We start from the raw sequence: 27,275 nt of genomic DNA on the forward strand, positions 1-27,275 counted from the left end.
TAATTCTTTACTGTCTGGATGTTCTAGTAGGTGGGCGGCACGGTGGTGTAGTGGTTAGCACTGTCGCCTCACAGCAAGAAGGTTCTGGTTTGGAGCCCAATGGCTGACAGGGGCCTTTTTGTGTGGAGTTTGCATGTTCTCCCCGTGGCTGTGTGGGTTTCCTCCAGGTGCTCTGGTTTCCCCCACAGTCCAAAGACATGCAGGTGAGGCTAACTGGTGGCTCCAAATTGACCGTAGGTGTGAATGGTTGTTTGTCTCTATGTGTCAGCCCTGCAATGACCTGGTGACGACCTGGCGAATTGTCCAGGGTGTACCCTGCCTCTCACCCATAGTCAGCTGGGATAGGCTCCAGCTTGCCTGCGACCCTGTACAGGATAAGCGGTTACGGATGATGGATGGATGGATGGATGTTCTAGTAGGTGCATAAACAAGCTCCAGTTAGTCCAGAATGCAGCAGTGTTCTAGTCCTTACTAGAACCAGAAGATCCAACCATATCACCCCTATCTTATCCTCACTACATTTCCTCCCAATCAAAGTTCGCACTGATTTATAAAATACTACTGACCTACAATATACTGAATGGTCCAACACCGAAATACCTGAGCAAAATTCTGGTCTTTTAGGATCTGCCAAGTCTACTTGGATCAAAAGGTGCAGGCTATTTTTTTGGTACCTCTAATAATGAAGGTTACAGCAGGGGCAGAGCCTTCTCTTACAAAGACCCACAGTTATGTAACCACCTTCCAATTAGCATTCAAGACTCAGACACAGTCTCAGTGTTTCGGTCTAGGCTGAAAATATGTTTGTCTAGTCAAGCCTTTTGTTAATCGTTTTTTTTTTTTAAATGAGGTAAAGGAGCAGCTCTTGAGGGTTCATGGACATTGAGTGTTTTGGTGAACTGGGATGTTTGGATGCTATTGCTCCCCCTCCAATCTCACATGTTCACAGGTTTGTTGATGGTGGAATGGCTGGCCACTTTATATCTCAGGGTGCCCTTATGTCTGGGTTACCTTCACGCCTGCTGAGGATGGCTCCGTCCAGGCAGCCTTAAGATGAACTTAGGAACCATGAAGATGACTTTGGACTGCAATTGATATAAACACTCTTGCACTCAAGTCCCCACCCGTGAACAGTTGATAACATCAACAAAATAGACTTCATGTTAAAACGATAATGAATTTCCTGGTTACACAATTGCACTTTGACCATATACTGTAGTACACAGTTATCGAAGCAAGTTATTGATAATTGCACTATCTGGTGTCACCCAAAATCTGGTTCCTCTCAAGGTTTCTTCCTGATGTCGTCTGAAGGAGTTTTGCAAACCAGAGCAATCCAGCCAACCACCAGGCCAAACTTCAAACATGTATCTGACAGTGCTGGCATGTTTACCTTCATTTGTTTTCCATGCTCACTTTGAGTTTAAATCCGAATAGAGATACAGATACTGATATTTAAGTCATTAAACAGAAACACCCAGTCTAATTTCCAAAACTTGTGTGAAGGGTTTCTCAGGCCACTACACTCATATTTAAAAAAAAAAATAACAGCGAATACCCGAAAGCCAACTGAAACTCAGCTGAGATTCCCTCACCTTGGCTGGAGTGTGGATCCAGATAGCCGCGTTGAACAGGATGTGGTCACAGAGTTGCTTGAGAAGCGGCGCGCCATGGCTCAGGCCGTCCAGGTACTTCGCAAAACCGAGAAACTGCTCCAACACAGCCCTCGTGATGTGCACCCGCGATGACTACACAACAAAAGCACACCAAGTTAGTTTGAAATGGTTTGACTTTGGAGCAGACTGTGGACTTTAACTTTGCCAGAAGGTTGTAGGTGATTAGTGGTGGATGCGATGGCACCTGTGCGGTAGGTGTGAGCTGTGAGCGAGGCAGAAACAGATGGCGAGCTATGTGTGAATGAGACAGCGAGCAGCAGGAGTGGTGTTGTACTGAGACCATCTCTCAGGTGCTGTCTCATGGTAGCTCACAGATACACAGGGACAAAGTATGGCTGTTTTTTTTTCCCCCCTTCCTGAGCCCAAGGTGAGGAAGAGAAATTGAATCAGGGTAGAGAGAGAGAGATGGATGTTGAGATGACGTAGCTCTGTCTGACACGGTGTCTGAGCCCTCAATTCCCTGATCAATCACTGTTGAGAACATGGAGGCTGAGAAAAACCGAGGATTGTTTTGTTTTTTTTCCCCCTGTAGTAGCACCTGTAAATGCTATATTTATTCCGGACATTGATTCATTTACTACAATTTCCTTCCTTTTTTTTTTATATAAACACATAGAATAATTATCATTTTAATCTACATTCAATACTACTTTTATAATGTACTATGACTATAATTAGCAACATTATTATTATTATTATTATTATTATTATTATTAAGAAAAAGGAGGGGCAGGGGAGGATGATGAGGGGAGGATAAGGTGAAGAAGAAAGGATGAGAAGGTGAAAGAAGGAAACAAAGGGAAAAAATAAAGAAGAGGAGGAGGAAGAAAAGAAGGAGAAGGACACAAAGGGGGAAAAGAGTGAGGAAGAGACGTAGTATTACTTCTTATAATACTGCCGCAAAATAATAATAATAATAATAATAATAATAATAATGTTTATGTGTACAGAACTTTCCATGGCTAGCTACTTTCTCAGGTGAGGAATGAGATAAAACTTGAAAACATTCTGTCCCCAAGCTTGCAGATCCGTCCTTTGCACATAAATGTTGGCCAAAAAGCCCAATCTCAGTGAGTGGGAGCGATTTTGAAATAGAAAAGCTGTGTCCCTTTGCAAGGACCAGTGTACGGCCCCTGTGTAAGCCCTTAAAATAAACAGTTATTTTTTAATCAAGTCTGATTTCTAGCAGAAGCCAGTGGAGTAGAGAGATGACACAGGCTGTGAGTTAGACATCTTGTCTAGACATGTTTTAAAAAAAAAAGTATGGATTGACCTTGGAAATATTTTTTCCGCGCTTGAAGCACATGAGCTGACATTTAGTCAATGTTGAGGTCAGTACAACAACCAGATTCACACCAGAATGAGAAGAATGAAAGACAGAGAGAGAGACAGACAGAGAGAGAGAGAGAGAGAGAGAGACATCATTCAGCAGTAGCACAACACATCTTTTTGTTTGTGATTTTCCTCAACAAGAAAAATATTCCTTTACTCAGATTTATTTGATTTTATCCACACAGCTAGTCGCACTGTTCAAGTTTATATAATCTCTGCATAAATAAAGAAATGAATCTCGTATTGTATCATTATCTACACAAGAGGGACTGCAAACAAAACTGGTCCAAAACCGGGTTCTTGAGGGACGCCACATTTACAATCTAGCTTTATCAATTTGCAGTCTCTTAGGCCCTGGTTACACTACAGCTCGCGATGGGTTTGTGAATACTTGGCGATGAAAAATTGGTAGCATCGCCACCAATCGTGCAATGCACAGCGATTGTTCTCTGAGCTTCACGAGTTGTTTTTTTGGTGTGTCTCCACCTCATGACACACCAAAAAACAAATGTCGCAAAAAATCTCAATGCATGCATTGAAATTTAGTGGTAATGTTTTCATCGACAAACTAAGCAGTGAATACTCGCAGATGGGTTTGGGAATATTTCCCGAAGCTCGGGGAACCTTCATCGAGCCTCTTGAGATGTATTTGCCTCGAATCCATGTCCCCGATGCTCGCAGGAGCCTCATCAGCACAGCAGCTTGGCATAGCCTAACCTTCGCCGAGACTTGAAAAGTGCATTTACATTTATGGATCCTTTGGAGCATGTCGTTATGGGAAACACTTGATGCCGATTTGAGCGCAATCAGCACGCGGGTATAAGGACGCTGTTTTCACAGAGACTTTGCAAGTATTCTGTCAGGTATGCGGCGGTAGACGATCTAAGTGCAGGCGGAGTGTTTCTTAGCAGGCATGATATTTACAAAAACAAAACACGAAACCGAAAGTAGAGTCATAAACACGGCTAGAAACAAACGTGACAGTGATCATACTTCACAAAGCCTCTATGCCCTTATATGCGCATGCTGATTGCGCTCAAATCAGCATCAGGTGGTTCTCATAACGACTGGGTCTTGTGAGCGAGCGCAACCGCTCGAGCGTGCGAAGGCATGACAGTCAAGTGTTTGCCTGCTGTGTGGCCGCAACTTTTAGCTGGCCTGTATATCACCATGCATCGCCACCAAAAAAAGCATTGCGAGCTGTAGTGTGATCGTAGCTTTAGAGATAAGAACAAACACACACAATCCTGATTTAACCTTAACACAAAACTAGACTTGTGTGATATTGATTTTTTTTCCCCTGCTCACAAAAAAATAATGATAAATGATATAATCATCCAGAATTGGAAGACAAAAAAAAGACAGGAAAATAAGCATGTCAGATTGAAGGAGAGTAGGAGAGGTTGTAATAATATTATCGGCTGTGTATTGGGGAACTACTTACTGCTGGCGGCAATCGTAACATGGTGCATTTTTATGTGATCATAGAGCTAATGTCCACATGGTTGACATTTTCACTGTTTGGCTCTCAAAGTGGTTGAAAGTGTCTTCGGTGATCATTGCAGGAGAGCACATGGGGGGGGGCAGCATAATTTACAATATTTACAATAATCAGCTTTATCTGTTCCAATAATTCATTTGTTTTCATTGTTCATTTTTTACTTTTGTCCTTTTTTCCCCTCATTTGGCCAATAACCAATAGCCATTTCTGACCATTTCCAGTTGATATTTTTCACTGGCATTAAATTATAAAGATAGTGACCTGATGTCGAATATTTAGCTGAGTTGGACATATACAGTGGCATGCAAAAGTTTGGGCACCCTTACTGAAAATGTCTGTCTGTTACTGTGAATAGTTAAGTGAGCAGAAGATGAACTGATCACCAAAAGGCATAAAGGTAAAGATGACACATTTCTTTTCAGCATTTTCTGCAAGATTTGTGTATTATTTTTGTTTTGTACAATTGGAGAGTGAAAAAAGAAAAGGAACGCCATGCAAAAGTTTGGGCACCCCAATACATTTGAGTTCTCAGGTAACGTTTACCAAGGTTCCAGACCTTAATTAGCTTATTGAGCTGTGGCTTGTTCAAATTCTTCATTAGGAAAGGTCAGATGATGCAGATTTCAAAGCTGTATAAATTCTCTGACTCCTCAAACTGGTCCCTAAAATCAACAGCCATGGGCTCCTCTAAGCAACTCCCTCACATTCTGAATAATAAAATAATTGATGCTCACAAAGCAGGAGAAGGCTACAAGAACGTAGCAAAGTGTTTTCAGGTAGCCGTTTCCTCAGATTGTAATGTTATTAAGAAATGGCAGTTAACAGAAACAGTGGAGATCAAGGAGAGGTCTGGAAGATGCAGAAAACTTTCTGAAAGAACTGCTCGTTGGATTGCTAGAAAGGCAAATAAAAACCTCTGTTTGACTGCAAAAGACCTTCAGAAAGATTTAGCAGACCCTGGAGTGGTGGTGCACTGTTCTACTATGCAGCGACATCTGAACAAATATGACCTTCATGGGAGAGTCATCAGAAGAAAACCATTCCTGCATCCTAGCCACAAAATTCAGCATCTGAAGTTTGCAAATGAGCATCTAAATAAGCCTGATGCATTTTGGAAACAAGTCCTGTGGACTGATGAAATCAAAATAGAACTTTTTGGCCACAATGTGCAAATGTATGTTTGGAGAAAAAAGGGTGCCAAATTCCAGGAAAAGAACACCTCTCCAACTCTGAAGCATGGGTGTGGATCAATCGTGCTTTGGGGTTGTGTTGCAGCCAGTGGCACAGGGCACATTTCATTGGTCAAGGGAAGCATGGATTCGAATAAATACCAGCAAATTCTGGAAGCAAACATCACACCATCTGTAAAAAAGTTGAAGTTAAAAAGAGGACAGGTCCTACAATAAGACGATGATCCAAAACACACCTCAAAATCTACAATGGAATACCTCAAGAGGGCCAAGCTGAAGGTTTTGCCCTGGCCCTCACAGTCCCCTGACCTAAACATCATTGAAAATCTGTGGATAGATCTCAGAAGAGCAGTGCATGCAAGACAGCCCAGGAAACTTGTAGAACTGGAAGCCTTTTGCAAGGACGAATGTGTGAAAATGCCCCAGGTAAGAACTGAAAGATTATTAGCTGGCTACAAAACGTGTTTACAAGCTGTGATACTTGCCAAAGGGGGTGTTACTAGGTACTAACCATGCAGGGTGCCTAAACTTTTGCTTCAGGCCCTTTTCCTTTTTTGCCATTTTGAAAATGTAAAAGATGAAAATAAAAAAAAATGTTTCTGCTTTAAATATAAAGGGAATGAGTCATCTTTAATGTTATGCCTTTTGGAGATCATTTCACCTTCAACTTGCTTAACTGTTCACAGTAACAGCAATTTTGACCAGGGGTGCCCAAACTTTTGCATACCACTGTACATTACCAGTTAAAAGTTTGTACACCCCTGCTCATTCATAAAAAGTCAAAGTCCTTCCTGTGCCAGGACCTGGTCTTCCCAGGCAGTCTCCTGTCCCAGTACTAACCAGGCCCTTAAGATGCACTGGGCAGCGCCAATCTCCGCTTCTCTAGTCCTCAGCCTCTTGCCTATACCGCTGGGGTTACAGCGGGGGACTAGTCCTATGGTAACCATGAAAGTTTGACTCCCCACTTGCATCTGTATTGCAGCATGCCTTGCCTGACAGCAGTAGGTACCATTTTTATGATGGTCTTTGGTATGACCCGACCGTGAGTAGAACTCCCGATCGAGAGGTGGACATGCTAACCACTAGGCCAACTCGCGGTCCTCATTCATAGGTTTCTTAGTATTTTGTATTTTCTACATTTGTAGCACAATACTGAAGACATCAAAACTAGGAAATAACATCCATCCATTACCTGTAGCTGCTTTATCCTGTTCTACAGGGTTGCAGGCAAGCTGGAGCCTATCCCAGCTGACTACGGGCGAAAGGCGGGGTTCACCCTGGACAAGTCGCCAGGTCATCACAGGGCTGATACAGAGACAAACAACCATTCACACCTACGGTCAATTTAGAGTCACCAGTTAACCTAACCTGCTTGTCTTTGGACTGTGGGGGAAACCAGAGCACCCGGAGGAAACCCATGCAGACACGGTGAGAACATGCAAACTCCGCATAGAAAGGCCCTCGCTGGCTGCTGGGCTTGAACCCAGGACCTTCTTGCTGTGAGGTGACAGCGCTAACCACTACACCACCGTGCCACCCAGGAAATAACATATGGAACATATATTGAATTATGCAGTAAATAAAAAGTGTGAAACAAAATACGTTTCATATTTTAGATTCTTCAAAGTAGCCAGTGTTTATCTTGATAACGCTTTACACACTACTGGCATTATCGTAACCAGATTCATGAGGTCGTCACCTGGAATACTTTTCAATTAACACGTGTGGCTCATCAAAAGTTAATTAGTAGATGCATTTCTTGCCTTCTTAATGCGTAAAGAGAAACGACATCCATCATTACTTTAAGACATGAAGAAGTGATTTTTAATTAATAAAAATAAAGGGAAAAAACACTGAATTAAAAGGTGTGTACAAATTTTTGGCTGGTACTGTATATTAAATGAGTTTCTTTCATACTAATGAACTCAAGACATTCTCCATCCTCCATTCTGACAAAAACTGAGGATGCCTACAAACTCAGCCGAGAACATGCGAGATCAGGGAAAAGGGGCGGGGCTTCCAAAAAGCATCAATTAATATCGGAGAGTTCAAAACAGTCACACAAATCCTTCCAGGTTCATGTCGGTTGGTTCCTTATTGTTTTATTGGGAAACAGGGGCTGCTGTTTTGGTGTATTTGTCCTTTGGGCACTCGTTTGGAGTCATAACGTAAATTGTAGAGCTCTTACATAAAAGTCGTGGTCATATAAACAAAGTAAATATGGTTGTGTAATATCATGTACAGATAATTAAATCATTATGTCACACAAGTCTAGAGTATGGTGTCATATTTTTGCAGAATAATGATATGGAAAAACAAGATTAGGACTGCACAGAGGGAGATTTCTCCTCACTGGAATCTCCTAAATGTTTCCATTTCCATGCAGTTCCACACAAAGGCAGTAAAACAATTTCCATGCAGTTCCACACAAAGGCAGTAAAACACGCCCACGTATACACAAATTAGTGGCTGTTAGGTCATTTTTTCCAATCCGGTTTCCATTGTTTACTATATTATTTCTTGATTTAAATCTATTTTAGTATGCATGTCAACCCCAAATAGGCGTCACCTGTACTACAGTGTCTCAAAATCCTTACTTTCTATAAACAAGCCTTAGAAACTACAAATATAACCATGCATAAAATAAGGTAATCTTACTTCCATTTGTTTCAGCAATAGATATTAAACTGTGATAGGTTGCATACTGCATTAACTCTCTGGGGTCGAGAGCTTCGCCGGCAAAGCTCGGCAGGTTCAGAATGAATAGGTCATGTATTTAGATAAATATCTTCAAGAGTTTTTCATCATACAAGCAGGATAAACATATTGACAGAAACTTTATACTTGACACTTTTCTATGTGCCCACTGCCAAATAATATTGTTGTTTTTAAATTACCTAAATTAGATGAAATAGAAAACGTGTCACCTTACTCAGTCACACCTGAGTCAGAGTGCTGAGAGCCCATTTACACATTAATTAAAGACTGTTCACATGGTAACGGCATTATAATCACTTTCAGGCTTTCGGTTTCCGTTGGTTTCTCTTTCGCGGTGGGAACACCCACTGTAAACAGAATAAAATCTGTCAGCCAAAGTTCAGGATATTTGGAGGTAAAACTTGTTGCGAGATAGCACACATGTGCTTCGGATGATTCAGGACGGCGATTCAATTCATGATTCATTTCATGATACAGGACAGAGATGCAATTTCAGGACAGTGAATCATTTCATGATTCAATTCATGATTCAGGACAGCGATTCAATTTCAGGACAATGGATCAATTCATGATTCAGGACTGTGAATCAATTCATTATTTAATTCATGATTCAGGACAGCAAATCAATTTCAGGACAGAGAATCATTTCATGATTCAATTCATGATTCAGGACAGCGAATCAATTCATGATTCAATTCATGATACAGGACAGCGAATCAATTTCAGGACAGTGAATCAATTCATGATTCAATTCATGATTCAGGACAGTGAATCAATTCATGATTTAGGACTGTGAATCAATTCATGATTTAATTCATGATTCAGGACAGCAAATCAATTCATGATTCAATTCATGATACAGGACAGCGAATCAATTTCAGGACAGTGAATCAATTCATGATTCAGTTCATGATTCAGGACAGCAAATCAATTCATGATTCAATTCATGATTCAGGACAGTGAATCAATTTCAGGACAGTGAATCAATTCATGATTCAGTTCATGATTTACAGGACAGCAAATCAATTTCAGGACAGTGAATAAATTCATGATTTAATTCAAGATTCAGGACAGCGAATCAATTCATGATTCAATTCATGATACAGGACAGCAAATCAATTTCAGGACAGTGAATCAATTCATGATTCAGGACCGTGAATCAATTCATGATTTAATTCATGATTCAGGACAGCAAATCAATTCATGATTCAATTCATGATTCAGGACAGTGAATCAATCCATGATTCAATTCATGATTCAGGACAGTGAATCAATCCATGATTCAATTCATGATTCAGGACAGTGAATCAATCCATGATTCAATTCATGATTCAGGACAGCAAATCAATTCATGATTCAATTCATGATCCAGGACAGCGATTCAATTTCAGGACAGTGAATCAATTCATGATTTAATTCATGATTCAGGACAGCGATTCGGTTCAATCTTGAGAACTGCGATGTGGTGCCTTTTTTTTTTTTTTTTACTTCGACTCCATCCAGCCAAAGCTCAGCTTGAGTAAGTGCAAATATTTTTTTTTCTATTTCTGATGAGCAGATCGGTTTGATATGCGTGCGCTGTAGCGCATACACAGGAAAAATGACTGAGCAGGTTTTTTTTTCCAGAGTTAAAAGTATTTTCCTCAAAAATAGTTACTTTTGCTCTATTTTGAGTTGAGAGTAAAATTTGGAGTTGGAGTGGCAGCAACATTACAGAGTAATTGAGTAGCAGAGTTGGTTGTGGCTCTGAACTGAGTAAAACAGTACAAGAGTTAATTTCAAGACACACTGAATAGAGTCAAATACCAAAATAAAGTCAAATACCAGATAAATGAAACTGTTGTAAAAAGCAGTTTTAGAACTGTGTTGGAATGTGTGTAAAAACATGACCTTACCCATCGGGACTTGACCTGATGGGATTAAGAGTTAATCTGATGCGATTAAGAGAAGGCAGTGGGAGGGGTTTTCACTCTTCTCATTAGAATGGAATGGAAATGTTTACCCTTCTCATTGAATACCCCTCCCACTGCCGACCCTTTATCCCAAAACAATAGGACGTGAATTTTTTGATGGCCAGTTAATTGTCCAAATCAATGGAGCAGATTTAAGTTTTTCTGCTTGATACATCCAAAATGATGAAAAAGGGCATGACGATTATATACACAGTAACAACTGTATTGGTCAACTGTATTCAATTCATGATACAGGACAGCGAATCAATTTCAGGACAGTGAATCAATTCATGATTCAATTCATGATACAGGACAGCAAATCGGGCGGCACGGTGGTGTAGTGGTTAGCGCTGTTGCCTCACAGCAAGAAGGTCCGGGTTCGAGCCCCGGGGCCGGCGAGGTCCTTTCTGTGCGGAGTTTGCATGTTCTCCCCGTGTCCGCGTGGGTTTCCTCCGGGTGCTCCGGTTTCCCCCACAGTCCAAAGACATGCAGGTTAGGTTAACTGGTGACTCTAAATTGACCGTAGGTGTGAATGTGAGTGTGAATGGTTGTCTGTGTCTATGTGTCAGCCCTGTGATGACCTGGCGACTTGTCCAGGGTGTACCCCGCCTTTCGCCCGTAGTCAGCTGGGATAGGCTCCAGCTTGCCTGCGACCCTGTAGAACAGGATAAAGCGGCTAGAGATAATGAGATGAGATGAGATGAAATGAGATAAGATGAGGACAGCAAATCAATTTCAGGACAGTGAATCAATTCATGATTTAATTCATGATTCAAGACAGCGAATCAATTCATGATTCAATTCATGATACAGGACAGCGAATCAATTTCAGGACAGTGAATCAATTCATGATTTAATTCATGATTCAGGACAGCGAATCAATTCATGATTCAATTCATGATACAGGACAGCAAATCAATTTCAGGACAGTGAATCAATTCATGATTTAATTCATGATTCAGGACAGCAAATCAATTCATGATTCAATTCATGATACAGGACAGCAAATCAATTTCAGGACATTGAATCAATTCATGATTCAGGACAGTGAATCAATTCATGATTCAATTCATGATTCAGGACAACGATTCGGTTCAATCTTGAGAACTGCGACGTGGTGCCTTTTAGCTGGCACACTCAACAGTGTTCACTATTGTCAGCATATGCTGCTCCCTTTGCCATTCTGATGTGGTCATTGGAAGGTTCTATATTGCAGCAGGTGTCAGTGTTCAGTTTACGTTTCACCAAAGTGTTTGAGTTCATGTCTTTCCTACAATCAGTATGTATCTTCCTGTCTGGAAGAAAACAACCCAGATTTTGTCTTCAATCATTTCATGGTGGAACCTCCACCATGACTCGCCTCGTGTGCTTGAAAAATTTGCGCTCAGCTGGAAGGTGACTACTCGTGCAACTGCACATGTGGACATTCGGATCGATTTGTGTTATCCTTGACTTGCAAGTGACGTCAAAGCAAAACAGAAACCTGGATGTCGGCCATGTTGGTGGATATACAAATGCAGGGTCAAGCGACATTCCATACAAAACAGCCACGCGTGCGCAACTCTCTGTTTTTCCACTGCTTTAAGTGTTCTTTTAGCTCTGCCATATCTTTGTGCTGTATATGGTTGTGGTCGCAACAGTACTCGTGACCGTGGCACATTCCGATTTTTTAGAATCTCGTCCGTGATTCGGAAAGAGGGTGAGGAAACTCTGAGGCTTAGTACGGAGAGGAGACGAGCACGGCTGAACAACATCGGCAGGGCTGATCTAACAGAGGCGAAAACCAAAACAGCTCGTGTTTGCAGTCATCATTTTATCTCAGGTGAGATTCAAAAGCTTTCTCGATAATATCATGGAAGAATTTTATTTCATGTTGGTAGAATTTTGCGATAAAATGAGCGTTCTCTTGTCGTGGTTCACTTGGTCGTTGTTATAATTTTAACATGTGTATTACCGTTTCGCTTCTAGGAGCGCCAGCAAAATTATACGATAGAAACAATCCAGACTGGGCACCCACTCAGAAAATGGGCTATGTTTCATCCACGGTCGGACTTGATTCTTCGGCAGCCAAACCAGATATTCGATGGTCGGTAGAAGCGTCTTATCTTCAGAAAAGTCTGACTTTTTTAAACAATATGGGTCAAACCTAGCCTGGGAAATCCCATGCTGCTTTGCACAATCGTTCCAATCTGAAAAGACAGCATGGAAACTATGGTCTAAAGGCTCGCCTGAGTTAGGGAGCCAATCAGAGAGTGGGGAGGGGTGGAAAGACGGTGACGCGTACTACTCGACAAACGGAAGCTTGTAGTTTATTTGGGACTGTTTACGGATCACATTTAACATGGCGGCGAGCGATACGAACCAAACTTTCGATCAAGCTTTGTCTTGCACAAACGGCAGTAATCGTTCGGTGCCATTGTTTTCCTATTTTTGTTTTGCCTTCTCTTTCTCTTTCCTTCTCTTCTTCGCCTCTTCATCGCTCTAACTACGTCACCGGGTACAACTGCCATGATTGGCCATGGGCCATACGCCAAATGATAGACATTCGCAACGTCCAATAAACGGCCGTTGACAATCGTAAACCACACCTCCCCTACGAGAAATTCAATAGGCGGATTCCAGACCATATTTCACTTGTGATATGGTCTGGTGTTAACCAGACTAGGTCAAACCCACACATATCTATCTTCTCTTTGTATCGAATCTTCGCTCGACCGTTCAAATCATGGTAATACTGAGAAAATTCAGCATTGTTTACAGACACGCTTTCAGCAGCTGCCGTCCTAGTTGCTTTGTATATCCACCATCATGGCGGACGCTCATGACGTAGCACATTTTGATCATGTGGTTACAAGTCATCTATTCCGGAAACACAGATCGAGTAATTCCAAATGTAAGCGAAGGCATCTTCTGCAATGTTTGTGTACTAAAAGTTTGAAATTTTTTTTCGTACTAAATATGGATAAACCGTAGGGGTTGATATGCATGTTTTAGCCCCAGTATTGATTATGGAGATGTGAGATTCCTGTAATAGTATAATTCCCATGGATATGAGACAAGGGAAAGCTGCCAAGTTGGCGAACCTGAATGAAATGTTTAAAAAAAAAAAAACAGTAGCACCAACCTTTTCCAATAAGTATCCAATCACCAGGAACCCTTTTCCTCCCAGCATCTGTTCCTGCATGGCCACAGAGCTCTTCAGCAACTCCACCAGGAAACCCAGAAGACTGGCACTGTTGCATGTTACACAGAAATGAATATGTTACCCTTTTTTAGAAGAAGGAAGGTTTGTGATAGAAAGGGATTTTTTACAGTAATCACAGCTACTAAACAGCAAAGAAGTCGTATTTTGCGTAGTAACACCATGTCACAAATTGTCCCACTCCTGCTTCCTGTTAAACTGTATGTTCTGCTCCGTGTTCTCCATTAGCTTTTGATAATTACGTTTCTGTTCTAGTCCTGTCTCCGCCCCATTCTGTCATTGATCTGTTACTGAGTGCGTTCACCTGTTTCTTCTTAGTTTGCCGACAAAAACATCGCCACCAAATTTCAATGCATGCACTGAAATTTTTCGCAAAGTTTTCAGCCATTCAGAGGCGGAGACACACCAAAAAACAACTCGCGAAGCTCGGAGAACATTTGCCAGGCATCGAACAATAGCTGGTGACTGATGTGACCGATTTTTCATCGCCAAGTATTCGCAAACCCATCACGACCTACAATCAAGGACGCGTTATCCTAATGGGCTTCATGGGCAGCTGCCCAGGGCCTCGGCCACTAGGGGGCTTCGGAGGTAGCGAGATCGGAAAATTATATGAAATTATATTTTCAGAAGTTTTGATCATATCGATTACATTTTTGATGCATTTCGCCACCCGTAAGGAAGCCCACCTTGTCCCGTCGCATAAATCACCCGTCATTGTCAATATGATCACTGTCCACCATGTCTTCACACGCTATGCCAGCTTGAGTTCAATGATTTAATTAATGACTTCGCTTTCCAGAAAAGTAGGAAAATGCCCTTGTAAGCTGACCCATGGCTGTCAAACTGAATGTGCAAAGCTGTGTGCCACTGCTGTTTGGGACATTACGTGTGTGAAAGGATGAAATGTTTCACATAGCCTAACATTTTGAGATTTATTTCTGAGAAGCAAGATATTTTTCTTTCTTTGTTATCGCTCTTTGTTTTCACAAGTTAAAAGTCGCCTGGATTCCAAAATGAAAACGAACGGTTATATACCAAATGAATGTTCTTGTTCTGAATACTAAAGAAACTGTTGTAGGCCTCGGTTATGTTCTTGACATGTTGTTCATTGACTCACTCATTCAAAGGCTTCTTGAGGCTAAACTTTAGTTAACCAGACTTGTTAACCGTGATGTCTGATGGATTTTTTCACCATTGCTTTTTCTCGATTAAATAGGTGTTGATGGATATAAAGTTTTATCGTTCAATAGTATTTCTAATTGTGCCACTGTCATTATTTAAGTTTCTGTGCCTAGTTAGACAGGCACGTCTGAGGGGGTGAATTTGCTGAGCGCAGTTGACAACAGACGGAGGTGGGGCCTCGGGGGCGGGGCCTCGGGGGGGTGTCTGCCCAGGGCCTCGGCAAGGGTTAACGCGGCCCTGCCTGCAATGTGACCAGGGCCTTAAGTCCAGTTTCTCAGTCGTATTTTTCCCCCACTCCTAGTGATTAGTTTCCCTTCCTCTGTCCTCTGTGTGCCACAAAGTCTTGAGGATTGTATTCCAGTTTGCGACTTCGCCAGTATTCCATGTTTCGAACCGTGCCTGTGTTTTACCATGTATAATCCTCTCACTGATTTACACACTTGGGAAGTGTCTGCCTCATCAACCTGCAGTTTACACATCATTGCTTTTGGTTATGTGAAGCCACTGAATACAAAATTAGACACCTAACATCACTTTTAACTTCAGTCTCAGGCTTAATTGTACCTTTTCAGAGCTCAGAGAGATCAAGATCATATTTGGAAAGCAAGTATTGGCAGGAGTTAGCCGCAGGACCCGAGCAAAGCAGGGACCGAGTGTATCCAGAACAGCTGACCCAGAATTACAGTAAGGCTCAGTGCCTCAGTCCAAAGCCTGCATTCAATTTTGTCCAGCTGAACTCAAGTCCCAAATTCTGGACGGCTATTTATCATTCTTATCTCGGATCAGTATGTGCATAACATCAATTTTTCAGTGAGAATAGAGAAAGAACACAGTGCTAATATAATACTCTTTTTGTGTCGCCCCTCCTTTGTGGTGCTCTTGTCGTACCCCTCTTAAATGTTTTATGTTACTTAGTTCTGTCTGTGTACCTGTTTTTCATCACGTGCCCAGTGCTCTCAGTGTTTGTGTCCTGTTGTTCTTGATTTTAAATTTTACAGTGTCCTTGGGTATCTTGAAAGGCGCTTATAAAGTATTGTTGTTGCTGACACGCAAAGCAGATGCTTAAAGCACGACTTTTGCAACTTGTAAATACGTCCAACAGAGAAAGACTCCATCCTATAACCTACTGGCGAGGGAAGACAAGGTCAGACAAGGTCACTCACCAGACAGTGGTTTCCACCTGACTCTCGCCGTGCTGATGGAAGTCGAGCTGGGAGAAGAGAGGGAAGAGAACCTGAATGCCCCCGATGGAGTGGATGGCACTGTGGATAGAGTGGGTGACGATAGCTTTTACGTCCTGCAGAGAAAAAGACAAATCATAAAGGGAAGAAAAAACAAACAAACATGGAAAATAACGGTTTCCAATTTCAAGAATATTTGAGGCGGAAAAACACATTTTACATGTGGAAGAGTAATAAAAGACAACAGGGTGTGATGGTACCAGTGTTGTAGTCGAGTCACCAAACCTTGAGTCTGAGTCCAATCTTGAGTCCCTTATATTGGGGACGTCATGGCTCAGGTGGATAAGGCGCCATACCATAAGTCCGGGGATCCGGGTTCGATTCCGACCCGAGGTCATTTCCCGATCCCTCCCCATCTCTCTCTCCCACTCATTTCCTGTCTCTACACTGTCCTATCCAATAAAGGTGAAAAAAGCCCAAAAAAAATCTAAAAAAAAAAATTGAGTCCCCTATGTTTGAGTTGAGTCCACTATTGATCCGAGTCCGAGAACAAGACTCCAACACACCATTTGACGGTGGCTGTTTTAGCGCCATTAACATTAATTTGTTCCTGAACATGACGTATGAACAGGTGAATGTGCTTCTCTTTATCAGGGGGTGTGAAGTATTCTGTCAGAGATGGTTGGGAGACGGATGTAAGTGCAGAAGGTGTGTTTATTAATACAAGTGAAGACGGTAAACAATCCAGAACGGCAGGCAAAATCATAAAACGGTGAAACAGGCAATAGGTCGAGCGAGGCACAAACAGGCTATCGTAGACTCGGCAGAATCAAAGACGAGAAACAGGAAATCAGGGATCAGGAACCCAAACAAGGAAATAAGGCTCGGTAATGTGTCAGCAACGCAACACAATACTTCGCGAAGTAAGTGTGTTTTCACAGTTTTTATATTGGCGCGCTGATTGCGCCTTAATCCTGTGCAGGTGCGAGTCGTTTACGGTGTACGCGAGAGTCTGCTTGGCACGCATGCGCTGTCTGGAGCGCACATGATAGTCTCTTTGATGCACGCATCAAGGCGCGCAGGTGTGACATTCTGGCACGAAATTAGTTCAAAAATAAATATCTTATGCCAAATTATTATGGTATGTTACAAAAAATAAAGAAAAAATCTGAGTCCTCGTCTCCAACTTCCGAGTCCGAATGCAGTTAATGCACGAGTCCGAGTCCAAGTCATCAGTGCTCACGTCCAAGTCAAGTCACGAGTCCTTAAAATTAGGGCACGAGTCGGACTCGAGTACTACAGGCCTGGCTGGTACAGGAAATTAATCAATCAATGACAGAGTGGTGCATGCAAGGTTCGTACCACAACAATTCATTTTTATTTCTTAAAGAATGACACCACTGAATGAATGCTTTTTATCCATTTACAGTTACATTTAATGTAACAAACAAGTTACAGTTCTCTAAGTTATGAAGACAAAAATGTAGCTTATTACGTTCTGCAAACAGAATAAAGTCATCAGTCCTGAAGAGTTTACCATGTCTGGAAAGTTGTAATTTCGCTTTACTTCTGACTGTTTCAAAGCGCTGACACTGGAGACACTTAAAAAAAAAAAAAAAAGCTCTTCACAGAAAACGTCCCCATTTTCAGCAATGTTATGTATTTTTTTTCTTAATTGGCTTATGTGGAGCATCTGTGTAATGCTGTGTTCACACTTATACCGGTACCAAAGTGGTATAACTGTATCGATACAGAGTATACCGGTACAGTTTAGTGCATCTGTCCACACTAGCGAGAAATGTTTGCGGTTTTCTTTCACGGTAGTTGAAATGCGCGTGCGCGAAATGTTTCCGTGGTTACCGAGTAACTTCCTTCCGAGAATATGGCGGATGAAACAACGTGTGCGTGCTTTTTGTTGTCAATGTACAGTCTGTATTTCTGGTGGTCATTTATTCAGTCGACTCGTATAAAATGCGTGAGGCAGTTGAGAAAGAAACAAAGAAAACGAATCTCCCTTTCTCCCCCCTCACTTTCTCCCTCTTCCCTTCTCTTCCCCTCACTTTCTCCCTCTTCCCTTCTCTTCCCCTCACTTTCTCCCTCTTCCCTTCTCTTCCCCTCACTTTCTCCCTCTTCCCTTCTCTTCCCTTCCCTTTCTCCCTCTTTCCTTCTCTTCCCCTCCCTTTCTCCCTCTTCCCTTCTCTTCCCCTCACTTTCTCCCTCTTCCCTTCACTTCCCCTCACTTTCTCCCTCTTCCCTTCTCTTCCCCTCCCTTTCTCCCTCTTCCCTTCTCTTCCCCTCACTTTCTCCCTCTTCCCTTCTCTTCCCCTCACTTTCTCCCTCTTCCCTTCACTTCCCCTCACTTTCTCCCTCTTCCCTTCTCTTCCCTTCCCTTTCTCCCTCTTTCCTTCTCTTCCCCTCCCTTTCTCCCTCTTCCCTTCTCTTCCCCTCACTTTCTCCCTCTTTCCTTCTCTTCCCCTCCCTTTCTCCCTCTTCCCTTCCCCTCCCTTTCTCCCTCTTCCCTTCTCTTCTCCTCCCTTTCTCCCTCTTCCCTTCTCTTCCCCTCCCTTTCTCCCTATTCCCTTCTCTTCCCCTCCCTTTCTCCCTCTTCCCTTCTCTTCCCCTCCCTTTCTCCCTCTTTCCTTCTCTTCCCCTCCCTTTCTCCCTCTTTCCTTCTCTTCCCCTCCCTTTCTCCCTCTTCCCTTCTCTTCTCCTCCCTTTCTCCCTCTTCCCTTCTCTTCCCCTCCCTTTCTCCCTCTTCCCTTCTCTTCCCCTCCCTTTCTCCCTCTTCCCTTCTCTTCCCCTCCCTTTCTCCCTCTTCCCTTCTCTTCCCCTCACTTTCTCCCTCTTCCCTTCTCTTCCCCTCCCTTTCTCCCTCTTTCCTTCTCTTCCCCTCACTTTCTCCCTCTTCCCGTCTCTTCCCCGCACTTTCTCCCTCTTTCCTTCTCTTCCCCTCCCTTTCTCCCTCTTCCCTTCTCTTCTCCTCCCTTTCTCCCTCTTTCCTTCTCTTCCCCTCCCTTTCTCCCTCTTCCCCTCCCTTTCTCCCTCTTCCCTTCTCTTCCCCTCACTTTCTCCCTCTTTCCTTCTCTTCCCCTCCCTTTCTCCCTCTTCCTTCTCTTCCCCTCCCTTTCTCCCTCTTTCCTTCTCTTCCCCTCCCTTTCTCCCTCTTTCCTTCTCTTCCCCTCCCTTTCTCCCTCTTCCCTTCTCTTCTCCTCCCTTTCTCCCTCTTCCCTTCTCTTCCCCTCCCTTTCTCTTCCCCTCCCTTTCTCCCTCTTCCCTTCTCTTCCCCTCCCTTTCTCCTCTCTTCCCTTCTCTTCCCCTCCCTTTCTCTTCCCCTCCCTTTCTCCCTCTTCCCTTCTCTTCTCCTCCCTTTCTCCCTCTTCCCTTCTCTTCCCCTCCCTTTCTCCCTCTTCCCTTCTCTTCCCCTCACTTTCTCCCTCTTTCCTTCTCTTCCCCTCCCTTTCTCCCTCTTTCCTTCTCTTCCCCTCCCTTTCTCCCTCTTTCCTTCTCTTCCCTCCCTTTCTCCCTCTTTCCTTCTCTTCCCCTCCCTTTCTCCCTCTTCCCTTCTCTTCTCCTCCCTTTCCCTCTTCCCTTCTCTTCCCCGCACTTTCTCCCTCTTCCCTTCTCTCTCCTCCTTTCTCCCTCTTCCCTTCTCTTCCCCTCCTTTCTCCCTCTTCCTTCTCTCTCCTCCCTTTCTCCCTCTTCCCTTCTCTTCCCCTCCCTTTCTCCCTCTTCCCTTCTCTTCCCCTCCCTTTCTCCCTCTTCCCTTCTCTTCCCCTCCCTTTCTCCCTCTTCCTTCTCTTCCCCTCACTTTCTCACTCTTCCTTCTCTTCCCCTCCCTTTCTCCCTCTTTCCTTCTCTTCCCCTCACTTTCTCCCTCTTCCCGTCTCTTCCCCGCACTTTCTCCCTCTTTCCTTCTCTTCCCCTCCCTTTCTCCCTCTTTCCTTCTCTTCCCCTCCCTTTCTCCCTCTTCCCCTCCCTTTCTCCCTCTTCCCTTCTCTTCCCCTCACTTTCTCCCTCTTTCCTTCTCTTCCCCTCCCTTTCTCCCTCTTTCCTTCTCTTCCCCTCCCTTTCTCCCTCTTTCCTTCTCTTCCCCTCCCTTTCTCCCTCTTTCTCCTTCTCTTCCCCTCCCTTTCTCCCTCTTCCCTTCTCTTCTCCTCCCTTTCTCCCTCTTCCTTCTCTTCCCCTCCCTTTCTCCCTCTTCCCTTCTCTTCCCCTCCCTTTCTCCCTCTTCCCTTCTCTTCCCCTCACTTTCTCCCTCTTCCCTTCTCTTCCCCTCCCTTTCTCCCTCTTTCCATCTCTTCCCCTCACTTTCTCCCTCTTCCCTTCTCTTCCCCGCACTTTCTCCCTCTTTCCTTCTCTTCCCCTCCCTTTCTCCCTCTTCCCTTCTCTTCCCCTCACTTTCTCCCTCTTTCCTTCTCTCCCCTCACTTTCTCCCTCTTTCCTTCTCTTCCCCTCCCTTTCTCCCTCTTTCCTTCTCTTCCCCTCCCTTTTTCCCTCTTTCCTTCTCTTCCCCTCCCTTTCTCCCTCTTTCCTTCTCTTCCCCTCACTTTCTCCCTCTTTCCTTCTCTTCCCCTCCCTTTCTCCCTCTTCCCTTCTCTTCTCCTCCCTTTCTCCCTCTTTCCTTCTCTTCCCCTCCCTATCTCCCTCTTTCCTTCTCTTCCCCTCCCTTTCTCCCTCTTCCCTTCTCTTCCCCTCCCTTTCTCCCTCTTCCCTTCTCTTCCCCTCACTTTCTCCCTCTTCCCCTTCTCTTCCCCGCACTTTCTCCCTCTTCCCTTCTCTTCCCCTCCCTTTCTCCCTCTTTCCTTCTCTCCCCCTCCATTTCTCCCTCTTCCCCTCCCTTTCTCCCTCTTCCCTTCTCTTCCCCTCACTTTCTCCCTCTTTCCTTCTCTTCCCCTCCCTTTCTCCCTCTTTCCTTCTCTTCCCCTCCCTTTCTCCCTCTTTCCTTCTCTTCCCCTCCTTTCTCCCTCTTTCCTTCTCTTCCCCTCCCTTTCTCCCTCTTCCCTTCTCTTCTCCTCCCTTTCTCCCTCATCCCTTCTCTTCCCCTCCCTTTCTCCCTCTTCCCTTCTCTTCCCCTCCCTTTCTCCCTCTTCCCTTCTCTTCCCCTCCCTTTCTCCCTCTTCCCTTCTCTTCCCCTCACTTTCTCCCTCTTCCCTTCTCTTCCCCTCCCTTTCTCCCTCTTTCCTTCTCTTCCCCTCACTTTCTCCCTCTTCCCTTCTCTTCCCCGCACTTTCTCCCTCTTTCCTTCTCTTCCCCTCCCTTTCTCCCTCTTCCCTTCTCTTCCCCTCACTTTCTCCCTCTTTCCTTCTCTTCCCCTCCCTTTCTCCCTCTTTCCTTCTCTTCCCCTCCCTTTTTCCCTCTTTCCTTCTCTTCCCCTCACTTTCTCCCTCTTTCCTTCTCTTCCCCTCACTTTCTCCCTCTTTCCTTCTCTTCCCCTCCCTTTCTCCCTCTTTCCTTCTCTTCCCCTCCCTTTCTCCCTCTTTCCTTCTCTTCCCCTCCCTTTCTCCCTCTTCCTTCTCTTCCCCTCCCTTTCTCCCTCTTCCCTTCTCTTCTCCTCCCTTTCTCCCTCTTCCCTTCTCTTCCCCTCCCTTTCTCCCTCTTCCCTTCTCTTCCCCTCCCTTTCTCCCTCTTCCTTCTCTTCCCCTCCCTTTCTCCCTCTTCCCTTCTCTTCCCCTCACTTTCTCCCTCTTCCCTTCTCTTCCCCTCCTTTTCTCCCTCTTTCCATCTCTTCCCCTCACTTTCTCCCTCTTCCCTTCTCTTCCCCGCACTTTCTCCCTCTTTCCTTCTCTTCCCCTCCCTTTCTCCCTCTTCCCTTCTCTTCCCCTCACTTTCTCCCTCTTCCCTTCTCTTCCCCGCACTTTCTCCCTCTTTCCTTCTCTTCCCCTCCCTTTCTCCCTCTTCCCTTCTCTTCCCCTCACTTTCTCCCTCTTTCCTTCTCTTCCCCTCACTTTCTCCCTCTTTCCTTCTCTTCCCCTCCCTTTCTCCCTCTTTCCTTCTCTTCCCCTCCCTTTTTCCCTCTTTCCTTCTCTTCCCCTCCCTTTCTCCCTCTTTCCTTCTCTTCCCCTCACTTTCTCCCTCTTTCCTTCTCTTCCCCTCCCTTTCTCCCTCTTCCCTTCTCTTCTCCTCCTTTCTCCCTCTTTCCTTCTCTTCCCCTCCCTTTCTCCCTCTTTCCTTCTCTTCCCCTCCCTTTCTCCCTCTTCCCTTCTCTTCCCCTCCCTTTCTCCCTCTTCCCTTCTCTTCCCCTCACTTTCTCCCTCTTCCCTTCTCTTCCCCGCACTTTCTCCCTCTTCCCTTCTCTTCCCCTCCCTTTCTCCCTCTTTCCTTCTCTCCCCCTCCCTTTCTCCCTCTTCCCCTCCCTTTCTCCCTCTTCCCTTCTCTTCCCCTCACTTTCTCCCTCTTTCCTTCTCTTCCCCTCCTTTCTCCCTCTTCCTTCTCTTCCCCTCCCTTTCTCCCTCTTTCCTCTCTTCCCCTCCCTTTCTCCCTCTTTCCTTCTCTTCCCCTCCCTTTCTCCCTCTTCCCTTCTCTTCTCCTCCCTTTCTCCCTCATCCCTTCTCTTCCCCTCCCTTTCTCCCTCTTCCCTTCTCTTCCCCTCCCTTTCTCCCTCTTCCCTTCTCTTCCCCTCCCTTTCTCCTCTTCCCTTCTCTTCCCCTCACTTTCTCCCTCTTCCCTTCTCTTCCCCTCCCTTTCTCCCTCTTTCCTTCTCTTCCCCTCACTTTCTCCCTCTTCCCTTCTCTTCCCCGCACTTTCTCCCTCTTTCCTTCTCTTCCCCTCCCTTTCTCCCTCTTCCCTTCTCTTCCCCTCACTTTCTCCCTCTTTCCTTCTCTTCCCCTCCCTTTCTCCCTCTTTCCTTCTCTTCCCCTCCCTTTTTCCCTCTTTCCTTCTCTTCCCCTCACTTTCTCCCTCTTTCCTTCTCTTCCCCTCACTTTCTCCCTCTTTCCTTCTCTTCCCCTCCCTTTCTCCCTCTTCCCTTCTCTTCTCCTCCCTTTCTCCCTCTTTCCTTCTCTTCCCCTCCCTTTCTCCCTCTTTCCTTCTCTTCCCCTCCCTTTCTCCCTCTTCCCTTCTCTTCCCCTCCCTTTCTCCCTCTTCCCTTCTCTTCCCCTCACTTTCTCCCTCTTCCCTTCTCTTCCCCTCCCTTTCTCCCTCTTTCCTTCTCTTCCCCTCCCTTTCTCCCTCTTCCTTCTCTTCCCCTCACTTTCTCCCTCTTTCCTTCTCTTCCCCTCCCTTTCTCCCTCTTTCCTTCTCTTCCCCTCCCTTTCTCCCTCTTCCCTTCTCTTCCCCTCCCTTTCCCCCTCTTCCCTTCTCTTCCCCTCACTTTCTCCCTCTTTCCTTCTCTTCCCCTCCCTTTCTCCCTCTTCCCTTCTCTTCCCCTCCCTTTCTCCCTCTTCCCTTCTCTTCCCCTCCCTTTCTCCCTCTTTCCTTCTCTTCCCCTCACTTTCTCCCTCTTTCCTTCTCTTCCCCTCCCTTTCTCCCTCTTCCTTCTCTTCCCCTCCCTTTCTCCCTCTTCCCTTCTCTTCCCCTCCCTTTCCCCCCTCTTCCCTTCTCTTCCCCTAACTTTCTCCCTCTTCCCTTCTCTTCCCCTCCCTTTCTCCCTCTTCCCTTCTCTTCCCCTCCCTTTCTCCCTCTTCCCTTCTCTTCCCCTCACTTATCCCTCTTCCCCTCCCTTTCTCCCTCTTTCCTTCTCTTCCCCTCTCTTTCTCCCTCTTTCCTTCTCTTCCCCTCCCTTTCTCCCTCTTTCCTTCTCTTCCCCTCTCTTTCTCCCTCTTTCCTTCTCTTCCCCTCTCTTTCTCCCTCTTTCCTTCTCTTCCCCTCCCTTTCTCCCTCTTTCCTTCTCTCCCCCTCCCTTTCTCCCTCTTCCCCTCCCTTCTCCCTCTTCCTTCTCTCCCCCTCCCTTTCTCCCTCTTCCCCTCCCTTTCTCCCTCTTCCCTTCTCTTCCCCTCACTTTCTCCTCTTTCCTTCTCTTCCCCTCCCTTTCTCCCTCTTTCCTTCTCTTCCCCTCCCTTTCTCCCTCTTTCCTTCTCTTCCCCTCCCTTTCTCCCTCTTTCCTTCTCTTCCCCTCCCTTTTCTCCCTCTTCCCTTCTCTTCTCCTCCCTTTCTCCCTCTTCCCTTCTCTTACCCTCCCTTTCTCCCTCTTCCCTTCTCTTCCCCTCCCTTTCTCCCTCTTCCCTTCTCTTCCCCTCCCTTTCTCCCTCTTCCCTTCTCTTCCCCTCCCTTTCTCCCTCTTTCCTTCTCTTCCCCTCACTTTCTCCCTCTTTCCTTCTCTTCCCCTCCCTTTCTCCCTCTTTCCTTCTCTTCCCCTCACTTTCTCCCTCTTCCCTTCTCTTCCCCTCCCTTTCCCCCTCTTTCCTTCTCTTCCCCTCCCTTTCTCCCTCTTTCCTTCTCTTCCCCTCACTTTCTCCTCTTCCCTTCTCTTCCCCTCCCTTTCCCCCTCTTCCCTTCTCTTCCCCTCACTTTCTCCCTCTTTCCTTCTCCTCCCCTCCCTTTCTCCCTCTTTCCTTCTCTTCCCCTCCCTTTCTCCCTCTTTCCTTCTCTCCCCCTCCCTTTCTCCCTCTTCCCCTCCCTTTCTCCCTCTTCCCTTCTCTTCCCCTCACTTTCTCCCTCTTTCCTTCTCTTCCCCTCCCTTTCTCCCTCTTTCCTTCTCTTCCCCTCCCTTTCTCCCTCTTTCCTTCTCTTCCCCTCCCTTTCTCCCTCTTTCCTTCTCTTCCCCTCCCTTTCTCCCTCTTCCCTTCTCTTCTCCTCCCTTTCTCCCTCTTCCCTTCTCTTCCCCTTTCTCCTCTTCCCTTCTCTTCCCCTCCCTTTCTCCCTCTTCCCTTCTCTTCCCCTCCCTTTCTCCCTCTTTCCTTCTCTTCCCCTCACTTTCTCCCTCTTCCTTCTCTTCCCCGCACTTTCTCCCTCTTTCCTTCTCTTCCCCTCCCTTTCTCCCTCTTCCCTTCTCTTCCCCTCACTTTCTCCCTCTTTCCTTCTCTTCCCCTCACTTTCTCCCTCTTTCCTTCTCTTCCCCTCACTTTCTCCCTCTTTCCTTCTCTTCCCCTCCCTTTTTCCCTCTTTCCTTCTCTTCCCCTCCCTTTCTCCCTCTTTCTTCTCTTCCCTCACTTTCTCCTCTTCCCTTCTCTTCTCCTCCCTTTCTCCCTCTTTCCTTCTCTTCCCTCCCTTTCTCCCTCTTTCCTTCTCTTCCCCTCCCTTTCTCCCTCTTTCCTTCTCTTCCCCTCCCTTTCTCCCTCTTCCCTTCTCTTCCCCTCCCTTTCTCCCTCTTCCTTCTCTTCCCCTCCCTTTCTCCCTCTTCCCTTCTCTTCCCCTCCCTTTCTCCCTCTTTCCTTCTCTTCCCCTCACATTCTCCCTCTTTCCTTCTCTTCCCCTCCCTTTCTCCCTCTTTCCTTCTCTTCCCTCACTTTCTCCCTCTTCCCTTCTCTTCCCTCCCTTTCCCCCTCTTCCCTTCTCTTCCCCTCACTTTCTCCCTCTTTCCTTCTCTTCCCTCCCTTTCTCCCTCTTTCCTTCTCTTCCCCTCCCTTTCTCCTCTTTCCTTCTCTTCCCCTCTCTTTCTCCCTCTTTCCTTCTCTTCCCCTCTCTTTCTCCTCTTTCTTCTCTCCCCCTCCCTTTCTCCCTCTTCCCCTCCCTTTCTCCCTCTTCCCTTCTCTTCCCCTCCCTTTCTCCTCTTCCTTCTCTTCCCCTCCCTTTCTCCCTCTTTCCTTCTCTTCCCCTCACTTTCTCTTTCCTTCTCTTCCCTCCTTTCTCCCTCTTTCCTTCTCTTCCCCTCACTTTCTCCTTCCTTCTCTTCCCTCCCTTTCCCCCTCTTCCCTTCTCTTTCCCCTCCCTTTCCCCCTCTTCCTTCTCTTCCCTCCTTTCTCCCTCTTTCCTTCTCTTCCCCTCCCTTTCTCCCTCTTCCTTCTCTTCCCCTCCCTTTCTCCCTCTTTCCTTCTCTTCCCCTCTCTTTCTCCCTCTTTCCTTCTCTTCCCCTCCTTTCTCCCTCTTCCCTTCTCTCTCCTCCCTTTCTCCCTCTTCCCTTCTCTTCCCCTCCCTTTCTCCCTCTTCCCTTCTCTTCCCTCACTTTCTCCTCTTTCCTTCTCTCCCCCTCCCTTTCTCCCTCTTCCCTCCCTTTCTCCCTCTGCCCTTCTCTTCCCCTCCCTTTCTCCCTCTTCCCTTCTCTTCCCTCCTTTCTCCCTCTTTCCTTCTCTTCCCCTCACTTTCTCCCTCTTTCCTTCTCTTCCCCTCCATTTCTCCCTCTTTCCTTCTCTTCCCCTCCCTTTCTCCCTCTTTCCTTCTCTTCCCCTCTCTTTCTCCCTCTTCCTTCTCTTCCCCTCTCTTTCTCCTCTTTCCTTCTCTCCCCTCCCTTTCTCCCTCTTCCCCTCCCTTTCTCCCTCTTCCCTTCTCTTCCCCTCCCTTTCTCCCTCTTCCCTTCTCTTCCCCTCCCTTTCTCCCTCTTTCCTTCTCTTCCCCTCACTTTCTCCCTCTTTCCTTCTCTTCCCCTCCCTTTCTCCCTCTTTCCTTCTCTTCCCTCACTTTCTCCTCTTCCCTTCTCTTCCCCTCACTTTCTCCCTCTTTCCTTCTCTTCCCCTCCCTTTCTCCCTCTTTCCTTCTCTTCCCCTCCCTTTCTCCCTCTTTCCTTCTCTTCCCCTCTCTTTCTCCCTCTTTCCTTCTCTTCCCCTCCTTTCTCCCTCTTCCCTTCTCTTCTCCTCCCTTTCTCCCTCTTCCTTCTCTTCCCCTCCCTTTCTCCCTCTTCCCTTCTCTTCCCCTCACTTTCTCCCTCTTTCTCCTTCTCTTCCCCTCCCTTTCTCCCTCTTTCCTTCTCTTCCCCTCCCTTTCTCCCTCTTTCATTCTCTTCCCCTCCCTTTCTCCCTCTTTCCTTCTCTTCCCCTCCCTTTCTCCCTCTTCCCTTCTCTTCTCCTCCCTTTCTCCCTCTTCCCTTCTCTTTCCCTCCCTTTCTCCCTCTTCCCTTCTCTTCCCCTCCCTTTCTCCCTCTTCCCTTCTCTTCCCCTCACTTTCTCCTCTTCCCTTCTCTTCCCCTCCCTTTCTCCCTCTTTCCTTCTCTTCCCCTCACTTTCTCCCTCTTCCTTCTCTTCCCCGCACTTTCTCCCTCTTTCCTTCTCTTCCCCTCACTTTCTCCCTCTTCCCTTCTCTTCCCCTCACTTTCTCCCTCTTCCCTTCTCTTCCCCTCCCTTTCTCCCTCTTCCCTTCTCTTCCCCTCCCTTTCTCCCTCTTCCTTCTCTTCCCCTCACTTTCTCCCTCTTCCTTCTCTTCCCCGCACTTTCTCCCTCTTTCCTTCTCTTCCCCTCACTTTCTCCCTCTTTCCTTCTCTTCCCCTCCCTTTCTCCCTCTTCCTTCTCTTCCCCGCACTTTCTCCCTCTTT

General features: G+C 45.9%; 1 protein-coding gene across 1 annotated transcript in view; it reads right to left on the reverse strand.

The window, feature by feature from the left end:
* nbeab (neurobeachin b) overlaps window positions 1-27,275 on the reverse strand; it is a 793,085-nt gene that overhangs the window by 651,761 nt on the left and 114,049 nt on the right. The window contains exons 10-12 of the mRNA XM_060943557.1: window positions 15,920-16,053; window positions 13,494-13,602; window positions 1,596-1,748 (exon numbers count right to left, since the gene is read on the reverse strand). Of these exons, the coding sequence (XP_060799540.1) occupies window positions 1,596-1,748; window positions 13,494-13,602; window positions 15,920-16,053 (396 nt within the window). The remainder of the gene's footprint in view (window positions 1-1,595; window positions 1,749-13,493; window positions 13,603-15,919; window positions 16,054-27,275) is intronic.

Source organism: Neoarius graeffei, chromosome 17 (assembly GCF_027579695.1).
Source record: "Neoarius graeffei isolate fNeoGra1 chromosome 17, fNeoGra1.pri, whole genome shotgun sequence".
Classification (NCBI taxonomy): Eukaryota; Metazoa; Chordata; class Actinopteri; order Siluriformes; family Ariidae; genus Neoarius; species Neoarius graeffei.